At 50.0% G+C, this 10,789-nt stretch overlaps 1 protein-coding gene across 1 annotated transcript in view; it reads right to left on the bottom strand.

Annotated features, from left to right (window-relative positions):
- Positions 1-872: 872 nt before the first annotated feature.
- Positions 873-10,789, bottom strand: part of LOC145712971 (uncharacterized) — a 172,491-nt gene continuing 162,574 nt past the window's right edge. The window contains exons 3-6 of the mRNA XM_081790730.1: positions 6,173-6,519; positions 3,757-4,364; positions 1,402-1,554; positions 873-953 (exon numbers count right to left, since the gene is read on the bottom strand). Coding sequence (XP_081646856.1) covers positions 873-953; positions 1,402-1,554; positions 3,757-4,364; positions 6,173-6,519 — 1,189 coding nt within the window. The remainder of the gene's footprint in view (positions 954-1,401; positions 1,555-3,756; positions 4,365-6,172; positions 6,520-10,789) is intronic.

The following is a 10,789-nucleotide window of genomic DNA, read 5'->3' as shown; positions in this document are numbered from 1 at the left end:
GAGAGAAAATCCCAAGCAGGTCCCAGGCTCAGCATGGAGCCCAATGTGGGGCTCAATTCCATGACCCTGGCATCATGACCTGAACTAAAACCAAGAGTCAGACACTTGACTGACTGAGCCTCCCAGGTGCCCCTATTTTTTCTATCCAAATTTCTCTTCCTCTCCCCAGTCTCTAGCCCATTTCCTCTAGTCCTCAGTGCATATCTAGTACCAATCCCTTGCTGTGTCTGTCCATGCTGGTGAGTAAATCCATACTGTACCACATCAGAGGAAGGGGCTTTTGCTTTTTAACTTAAAAGCTAAAAAATAAAGTGTCTTTGCCCTGAGGTAAACCGTTCCTGGTGTCAATGTTCACCAGCCAAAGACCACCAGGAACACATTTGTTTAACATTTGTAGTTAAACAAGTTGAGTTTATTGCTTGTTGCAGGAGTAGGGGAAGCCACACTTTGGAGAACTGTGTTACATCTCATTAAAAGGGGGTTATTAAGAACTTGCTATAGGATTTTGGCTTATATTAGGTGATTTGGGGGAGGATTGAAGAAAGCAGACTTTTGCTCTGAACTGGCTACTGCAGAAAGCAGGGGTAAGATAACTCTATCTTTGGGTATCTTAATGAATCTTTTCTGGAAGGAGAGAAGACTAGATCGAGGCTAAAATCATATTTGGTTAAGAACAACAGTCTTTCACATTAGCCAGAAGAGGAAATGGCTCCTATTTTGTGGTTTAGGCAACACAATCATATTTTGTGGGGAGTCAATCATGGTTATAAAATGGGCTTGTTTTTGTCTTGCTCCATCACAACCACAGAGTGGCCTCGCCTAATGTTGAAGTTCTGTAATATTGATCATGTTCAGCAAGAGAACACCAAGGCTTAATCAGTAGTGCCAGGGAGGCTTCCAGATACCAGGGGCTGCTCTTCTCTTCCGCACTGGTTAGCTGCAAAGGTTTGCATCTGTACCATGTCAAGCAGGAAATGGCACATTAATTATGAATTTTTTTAATGTTTATTCATTTTTGAGAGACAGAGCACGAGAGGGGGAGGGGCAGAGACAGAGGGAGACACAGAATCTGAAGCAGGGTCCAGGCTCTGAGATGGCAGCATAGAGCCCAATGTGGGACTCAAATCCGCGAACCATCGTATCGACCTGAGCTGAAGTCAGATGCATAACCGACTGAGCCACCCAGTGGTCCCATCAATTATGAACTCGAAGGGGCCTGCCACACTGGGCCTAAACCTGATGATGCAGTTTGTCCCTAATTTGGTTCCATGTGTCTGATCTCAACTGGTCAAAACTCAGAGAAGTTTTGTGAAGGTTGTGAAGGTTTGTGATTCACAGTCCTAGCACCCAATGTATAGAGAAAACCTTGTGAGCAAATACAAGGCCCAGCATCTGAATTACCAAGCCCCATGCTGGGGCCACATCAGCCAGCTGGAGTGCACACAAACCTTTGATCCCTGTTGGAACAGCGGCTGGACATGGTTCTGGGTCTGCGGCCTCAGCTGAGCAGGTATGTCCCTGGGAGGGAGTCTCTTTATTCCAGGGAATCCTCACCTCCAAAAAAGGTGAAGCTTTAGCATACAGACTTTTTAGTGACAGGTGTATGGAATAATTTTTGCAACCAGAGCACGTTTTCTTTCTTCTAAATGTGTCTTAGCCAGAACTACTGTAAACAGTAAAGAGTACTTAAGTTCCCCATGGGCCACTGAACATTAACATGTGAACTTGATCTTTAAACCCTTAGTGCAAAGCATCGTAGGAGGCACCACCAACTGCCCCAAATTATGTCCTCCTATTTCAGGTCCTGCAGTTCTAGAAAAAGTATACAAGAAGTGGCAGATTTTTATGAATGAACAAATACAGAGGAACTGAGTGGCTAGCACAAGAGGGGTGGAGTGGTTTATCACAGAGGAAATAAGTCATCTTCTTAGAATGAAAATCAGAAAAAAAAAGTCCATGAAATTTATTTCAAACCCAGAGTCTTAGAAAGGAATTAGAAAGACTTTAGCAGGAACATGCTGTCTCTACAAATTAGATTTACTCAGTGACTCAAGGGAGAATCAGATCAGCTTAAGAAACAAGTTTTAGTCCTTCAATCAGAACACTGGCTGTGGGAAAGGAAAAGAAAAAATACATATAAAATAAAAAGACATACTGACTAACCTGCAGGGAGAAAAGACTTGCCTTAGGAGAAAAGTTGGAGGCCACAAAGGCCAGAGATCTCAAAACAGATTTGAAAGGAAAAAAGGCTATACTCAGACCTAACTTCTCAAAAAGCTGCAATCAGGGATGGTTTGGTTATTGCTAGATCAGAGAGGGTGATGGAATAAGGGTGACCCCACAGAGGAAAATGGGGAGACCACAGAGAGCAAGGGAATAATGACCTGGGGACACCATGGTTCGGGAAACTCTTCAGGGCCACCCTCTCTAAGCCTCAGGTGGCAAATTGATATGAACAATGGGCAAACTACCCTTAAGTGATTGGAACACTCACAGGAGACTTACAGGACATGTGCACTGACTTGAGAGGGGAAGACCAGGAAAATCAGTATGAAATACTTCAGGAATTAGTAAATGAAGGTCAAGACCTGAATATAGACAGAGCTTGCATCATGAGAGATAAATGCCTGAGATATGCAGGGGAGTAGGTGTACAGAAGAAAAGACGATGGGGTAACGTACAGCCTGGCAGGATACTCGCAGGTCGAGTCCTGGACTGAGTTACAGGCTGGGTGTATTGTGGAATTAATAGCCTGAACCTAGGGAGGGAAGGTAGCAGGATTTCTTTAAACAATGGAGAATTCCATGAGGCCCGTATGAGTCAGAAACTGAGCCAGCTTGAAAGGGAAGAAGTCCTTGTTGGTGTTATGCCCAGAATTCGTGATCCCCAAAGACCACCAGGGAGCCGAGTCCGATGCAAAAGCAAAAGAACCTTTATTCGAGCTAGCTCGAGCTCAATCCCCTACCTGCACCGACGCAGCGATGAGATACCAGGGAGAGAGAGCGAGTTTCAAAAGCACAAAGGTTTTATAGGGGTCTAGGGGCAGTTGGTGAGGTAATGGCTGTGGCCTCAGCCGATTGGCTGGGGAAGGGTCGTGGCCTCGGCTGATTGGCTGGGGAAGGGTCGGAGTCCTGTTACGCAGGTCGCTGGGCGTGTTTTGATCAGGAAGTTTGAACGGGTGAGCAGGAGGTTACTCAAGGGGAGGAGGCGCAGTCTGAGGTTTCTGTGATTTTCCCGGAAAAGGGGTCATGTCGGGGACATAGTCACTCAAGGTGGAGAACACAGAACAAGATGGAGTCGGCTGGTGTAGGCCCGCCCTTTCATTCCCCCCTTGTCATGTAACTTACGGACCCAATCATGGGACCGGCTGCATTTATGGTGACAAGGGGAACAGAGTTTGGAGGTTTACGCTAAGTTCTGGGAAGCATGTGTCCCTGGGGTGGCTCTGGGAGGTCTAATTAAGTATTGTCCCTGAGCTGGTATCTATGATCTGCCAGGTGATGTTTTGGGGGACGTGGGGACTCCCAGCAGCATGAGCAATGACAAGCAGAGTTAACAGAGTTACCAATATTAGGTGGGTCGAATGCGCTGTAGCTTGAGCTTGAGCTTGAGCGGGTTGTGTTGGTCCCGACTGATGGCCCATAGCGTGACGAAGTCCTTCCGGATCGAGGAGGGGTCCGCTGGCCGAACGTGGGTGTGATGGACCCAGGTCGCGATGCCGTCTACTTTGAGAGCGGTGGGGGTTGTCAGCACTACAATGTAGGGTCCCTTCCCGCGCGGCTCGAGAGTCTCTCGGTGGTGCCTCTTGACATAGACCCAGTCTCCCGGCTTGTACGGGCCAGCCTCGTAGATGGCACGGAGGCGCGGCCAAATGTCCTCGTGCGCCCTCTGGAGCCCTCTCAAGGAAAGAAAAAGTTCTTGATCTTTAAACTCTGCAAGAAGTTCAGCTCGAAGGCTGGGAATAACAGGGGGTGGCCTGCCAAACATGATCTCGTAGGGAGTAAAACCCAGAGTGTAAGGAGTGTTTCTAACCCGGTAAAGGGCGTACAGTAGGAGAGTCACCCAGTCCCCGCCAGTCTCCATGGTTAATTTGGTAAGGGTCTCTTTTAGGGTTCTATTCATTCTTTCTACCTGTCCTGAGCTCTGGGGCCTATAAGCACAATGTAATTTCCAGTTTGCCCCCACCGCCTTGGCTACTGCCTGTGTTACCTGCGAGATAAAAGCTGGTCCATTGTCTGATCCTACCATGGCAGGAAAACCATACCTGGGTAAGATGTCTTCTAGTAGCTTCTTAGCCACCGTCTGAGCCGTTTCATGCTTGGTTGGGTATGCCTCCACCCAGCCAGAGAAGGTGTCTGTAAATACTAAAAGATATTTATAACCATACCTTCCTGGTTTGACTTCAGTGAAGTCGACTTCCCATTGGGCTCCCAGTCTGGTGCCTCTGAGCCTGGTTCCTTTTTTATTTGATGTGGCTCTCGCGTTGGTGAGTTGGCAGGTCTTGCAGGCAGATACAACTTGCTCTATTTTGGTGTCCTGTTGGTGAATCTTGATTCCGGCATGTCGGATTAAGTCTTTTAATTTTCGGGCCCCCATGTGAGTAGACCGATGCATGTGCTCTAATATTGAGACTCCGAGCCGGTCTGGCAGCACAAGCTCCTTGTTAGGTGTATACCACCATCCCTTTATCTCCTGGGCCATGGGGAGTTTCTTGATCCGCTGTAACTCCTCCTGGGAGTATTTGGGCTGGTCTGGTAAAACTGGGTCTCCCGGGTCCCGTAGTTGTATGGTCATGGTGGGGACTGGAGTAAGGGCTACTGCCTTGGCTGCCTGGTCAGCCTTTCGATTACCTCTAGCTACTGGGTTATCAGCTTTTTGTGCCCTTGGCAGTGGATAATGGCTAGCTTGGCAGGAAGCCATAAGGCCGTAAGCAGGTTAAGTATCTCCTGCTTATTTTTTATAGTCCGTCCTTCTGCCGTCAGTAACCCCCTCTCCTGATAAATTGTCCCATGAATATGAGCTGTGGCAAATGCATAACGGCTGTCTGTGTAGATGTTAAGCCATTTTCCAGCTCCCAGCATCAGCGCCTTGGTGAGGGCTATGAACTCTGCTCGCTGGGCTGACGTTCCGGAGGGTAGAGCCTCCGCCCATACGGTGTCCGTTTCGGTGACCACCGCTGCACCCGCATACCTGTGTCCATCTCGCACAAAGCTGCTGCCATCAGTGAACCAAGTAGCCTCGGCATCGGGGAGGGGCTGGTCGGTCAGGTCCATCCGGAATCCATGTACTTGTTCCAGGATTCCCGCACAGTCATGTAGTGGAGCACCTAGGTCAGGGTCGGGCAGCAGGGTTGCAGGATTGAGGGCTGCACTGGGGTGGAACCGCACTCATGGAGGGTTGAGTAGGAGGCTCTGGTAATGAGTCACACATGTGTTGCTCATCCATCTATCCGGAGGCTGTTTCAGGACCCCTTCAATGGCGTGTGGGGTCGTGATCCAGATCTCCTGTCCTAGGGTCAGTTTGTCTGCATCCTTGACTAGGAGTGCTGTCACCGCAATAATTCTTAGGCATGGCGGCCAGCCGGCAGCCACTGGGTCTAGTTTCTTAGACAGGTAAGCCACTGGGCGGTTCCAGGGGCCTAAGGCTTGAGTTAGAACCCCTTTTGCTATTCCCTTATGTTCGTCTACAAAGAGGTGGAAGGGTTTCGTAATGTCTGGTAGGCCCAGGGCTGGGGCACTTAGGAGGGCCTTTTTTAACCAATTAAAGGCAATTTCTTCTTTTTCAGTCCATTTAAATGTTTTCCCCTCTTTGGTAGCTTCATATAGGGGCCTGGCGATCTCAGCAAAACCTGGAACCCAGAGGCGGCAGTAGCCGGCTGATCCTAGGAATTCCCTCACTTCTCTTCGGGAGGTGGGAGTAGGGATCTTTAGGACAGTTTCTTTTCTGGCATCTGATAACCGCTGCTGTCCACCCTCCAGGATATATCCCAGGTAACTTACCCTCTCCCTGCATATCTGAGCCTTCTTCGCGGATGCCCGGTACCCTAAAGCCCCCAGGGTAGCCAGCAGGTCCTGGGTCCCTCGCTCACAGTCTTTGGCCGTGTCGGCAGCAATCAGGATGTCATCTACGTACTGTAGGAGGGTGAGGCCAGGGTGCTCCCTTCTGTACTCACCCAGGTCCTCGTGTAGTGCCTCGTCGAAGATGGTGGGTGAATTTTTGAATCCCTGAGGTAGCCGTGTCCAGGTGAGTTGCCCACTGTAGCCCTCCTCCGGATCATGCCACTCGAAGGCGAACAGGGGTTGGCTCTGGGGTGCCAGCGGCAGACTGAAGAAGGTGTCCTTTAAATCTAGTACAGTATACCAGACCCTGGAGGGCGCCAAGGAGCTCAAGAGAGTATATGGGTTGGGAACAGTTGGGTGTATGTCCGCAACCCTCTTATTTACTTCCCGGCGGTCTTGTACCGGTCGGTAGTCATTTGTGAGGCTTTTTGGCCAGCAGTAAGGGGGTGTTCCAGGCAGACTGGAAAGGAACTAGTACCCCTAGGCTTTGTAGTCTCCGGATGTGTGGCTGGATCCCCTTCCGGGCCTCCTGGGACATGGGGTATTGTTTGATCCTTACCGGACTCTCTCCTGGCTTGAGCTCTACCAGGACTGGGGTCCTATGAGCAGCTAGTCCCATCCCCCCCCAGTCTCTGCCCAAACTGAGGGGAATTCTTGTAGCCATCTGTCTATATTATCCTCTCTCAGGAGCGCCTCCTGGTGGAGGAGGTATTCATCCTCCAGTTTCATGGTCAGTACCTGGATGGGGTGGCCCTTGCCATCGGTGACCTGAGGCCCCCCTTGTCTGAAAGTTATCTGAGCTCCAATCTTGGTCAGTAAGTCCCGTCCTAACAGCGGGTAGGGGCATTCTGGTATTACCATAAAGGAGTGGGATACCCAGCCCGTTCCCAAATCTACTGTTCTTCGGGTAGTCCATGAATACTGGCTCATACCAGTTGCCCCTTGTACCCAGGACTTCTTGCTGGCTAGTTTTCCTTGTGGGGTGCGGAGGACCGAATGTTGTGCTCCGGTGTCGACAAGGAAGTCAACAGGGGTCCCCTCCACTTTAAGAGTTACCCTGGGTTCGGGGAGAGGGTCCGAACCCCGACTCCCCTAATCACTTAGTTCATCTAGCTCTAGGACTTTTACTCGATCAGTCTTGCTTCCTTTCCCGCCGGCCCTTTTCAGACAATCTCGGGCCCAATGCCCTATCTCCTTGCAGTATGCGCACTGATCCTTCTGCAGCCTCTGCTTCCCCCCCTTGGTGGTTCTTTTACCTTTTCTTGTGTCGTCTGCCAGCTGCCGGAGACGGCGGTCTCGTTCCTCAGGGGAGTCAGCAGTGGTAGCTAGTAGTATTCTGGCCAGGTCTCGAGTCTGCTTACTGCTGGCAGCCGCCATGGCGCGAGCCTGCTTGTCCTCAGGAAGCTCCCGGTTATTATATACCTTTTCGGCTACCACCAGTAAGTCGTGCAGACTTTTTTCTCCTAGTCTATCTATTTTCTGTAATTTTCTCCTAATGTCTATGGCCGATTGGTTTACAAAGGCCATGATAACAGCTGCCTTGCTTTCCGGAGCCTCTGGATCCATGGGGGTATAGGTACGGAATGCCTCCATGATCCGTTCTAAAAAGGCAGCCGGAGATTCATCTTTTCCCTGTTGTACATTTCCTACCTTGGCCAAATTGGTTGGCTTTCTAGCAGCCATTCGGAGACCCCCCATTAGAGTCTGGCGGTAGACCCGGAGCCTCTCCTTACCTTCTGCCGTGTTGAAATCCCACTGGGGCCGAGTTAAGGGGAAGGAGGCATCTATCTGAGCCTGGTTGGTGGTGGGATTCCCGTCTGTGCCCGGAACTAGTTTTCGGGCCCCATTGAGGATTCTTTCTCTTTCTTCAGTCGTGAACAGGACCTGCAAAAGCTGCTGGCAATCTTCCCACGTGGGCTGATGGGTAAAAAGAACAGAGTCTAATAAATCAATAAGCCCTGCTGGTTTCTCAGAAAACTTAGGATTCTGAGCTTTCCAATTGTAGAGGTCACTAGTGGCGAAAGGCCAATAGTGATGGGGCTGATTCCCCTCCGCGTCTGGGGGTCCGGTGGCTCGCAGGGGCAGAATAGTGGAGTCGGCGGCGGAGGCGGATTGCTCCCTCTGAGCCCTTTGTCTGGTGAAGGGCGGGCTTCCCACTGGAGCCTTTCCGCCTCCCGCTCTCAGAACAACGTCTGCCTCCCCCGGAGGGGGAGGATGGTGTTCTTCCAGCATCCTAGAGGGGTTATACGGGGGAGGAAAAATTAATTCTTCTTCAGTACCCCCCTGTAAGACAGGGTAGAGGGGTGCTGAAGGCTGGATAAGACTTTTCTTCTTCTTTGTCCCCTGCAAAGCAAGAATGGGTTTTGGCTCCGGAGGGAGCAGGGCTAGGAAGGGCTTAAGCCAAGAGGGTGGGTCTTCTACAAGGTCCTGCCAAGTGATAATGTAAGGGAGCTAATCAAGATGGCCCGTCTTAGGCTGAGAGATGATACTCCTGACTCGGTGGATGGTAGGGAGGTCGAAGGTCCCCTCTGGTGGCCATCCGACATTGAAAGTTGGCCACTCGCTAGAACAAAAAAACTGCCACCAACCCTTTCGGACTTCCACACTGAGGTTGTTAGCTCTTCCCCTCACATCCTTAAAGTGATCAATCATAATACTTAGAGGAGTAGTCTGAGTCTGTCCCATAACGTCCGTCCAGTAAGTCCACAGAACAAAACAGAGAAACACAAAAACAGACAAACACAGGGCCCCTAGAAAATCTTCCAACTCCATGGAAGCAAAACTGAAAGCTAGCTTAGACATTTGAGGGGATTCCACGTCCCTACAAAACCGATGAGGGGATTCCACGTCCCTACAAAACCGATGAGGGGATTCCACGTCCCTCCAAAGACGACGGCCTCACGCCAACCAGCAGGAGCGACCCGCCTCGTCTCAGACCTTTGAGGGGATTCCACGTCCCTCCAGAAGGGAGAATCGGAACGTCTTCCGAAACTCCCGGCCCGTGGTCCTCCAGTGCGTCCACTTAGACCGCGTCGGGCACTACCAGAATTCCAGAAGTGACTCACACAGAAAAGACAGAACAAACAGACAGACACTAACCGTGGCCAGTCAGGCTCTCCGGGTCGGGGGTCCCTCGGGGGTCTTGGGGATCCCGGGCCGAGCCCCCAAATGTTATGCCCAGAATTCGTGATCCCCAAAGACCACCAGGGAGCCGAGTCCGATGCAAAAGCAAAAGAACCTTTATTCGAGCTAGCTCGAGCTCAATCCCCTACCTGCACCGACGCAGCGATGAGATACCAGGGAGAGAGAGCGAGTTTCAAAAGCACAAAGGTTTTATAGGGGTCTAGGGGCAGTTGGTGAGGTAATGGCTGTGGCCTCAGCCGATTGGCTGGGGAAGGGTCGTGGCCTCGGCTGATTGGCTGGGGAAGGGTCGGAGTCCTGTTACGCAGGTCGCTGGGCGTGTTTTGATCAGGAAGTTTGAACGGGTGAGCAGGAGGTTACTCAAGGGGAGGAGGCGCAGTCTGAGGTTTCTGTGATTTTCCCGGAAAAGGGGTCATGTTGGGGACATAGTCACTCAAGGTGGAGAACACAGAACAAGATGGAGTCGGCCGGCGTAGGCCCGCCCTTTCATTGGCAGGAAAAAAACAAAACAAAACAAAACTTGAGCTCGTGTATATGTGTTTCTTCAGTATGATGAGTTTGGTGCTGGTGCCATAATAATCTTGTTAATCCTACTGACTGCATAAGATTACATCAACTTTGAAGAGAATAGGACATTCTAGCATGTGCCCAGAGTGTCAGCACTGCAGAGTAAGCCAGGCTTTGCAGAAGGAGGTCTTTCTTACTGCAGAGAGAGAAAACAGGAAAGCAGGAATTGGGCATTAATCTTTTAACTGCAATTAGCAAGCCAAAAATTTTAGTTTTGAGTCTTTGAGGACTTTAAAAATGAGAGTGCATATTCAAATTTGAGGCACTGGAACACTGCAGGCACTGTGTTATTTGAGCTAAGTTTAGGCAGGCTGGCTTTTAAGTTTACTTAATCATCTCTGGCGAGCTGTATTGAGCTGCATGCCTGGACCTAAGTGGATTTAGGATGTAGTAAAGGGAATGAATTTTTGGCCTAGGGTACACTATGGCCTTGGAGCTGCTTTAAGTCAAATCCTGTCCTGACCCATGTCAGAGGGCATTAAGCACTGGCACCTGATTTGGCAATTAGTGGATGAAGGGGCCAGACCCCCCTCATCCCCAGCCAAATTTAGTCCACATCCTTCTTTTGGACTGTCAAATCAACTAAGAATAGTTTCTTACAGTTTTAAAGGGTTGGGAGAAAAACAAATAAATAAGAATATGCAACATAGACTATGTGTGACCTCAAAAGCTTAAAATAGTACTATTTGGTGTTTACAGAAAAAATAAATTGGCTGACCTGAGAGAAAATACTTCCTTCTCTCCACATTCCTACCTCAGCCCACCAACCCTGCCCATCTCTTTGAAAAGTGTTGGGTGAGAGCTTCCACTTTTTTCCCATTCCTACTCCTGAGAAATGAATGGTTAATGAGTGGTGAGGAACACCATAAGTTGGGCTCTGTCCCACGTAATGAGAGCTGGCATTACTTTGCTCAGAAGGAAAGTCAGCTCTTTCCCTCCCACTGGCTGTGCCTGGTGAGTGCGTTTATGAGACCAGGTGCTAGACAGAGGTCTACTTTACCAAGTCAGCTCTGCCACTAGCA

The sequence above is a fragment of the Panthera onca genome, chromosome A2, assembly GCF_046562875.1.
Source record: "Panthera onca isolate mPanOnc1 chromosome A2, mPanOnc1 haplotype 2, whole genome shotgun sequence".
Lineage (NCBI taxonomy): Eukaryota > Metazoa > Chordata > Mammalia > Carnivora > Felidae > Panthera > Panthera onca.
Note: the sequence above shows the minus strand (reverse complement) of the source record. Positions and strands in the feature narration are given on the sequence as shown.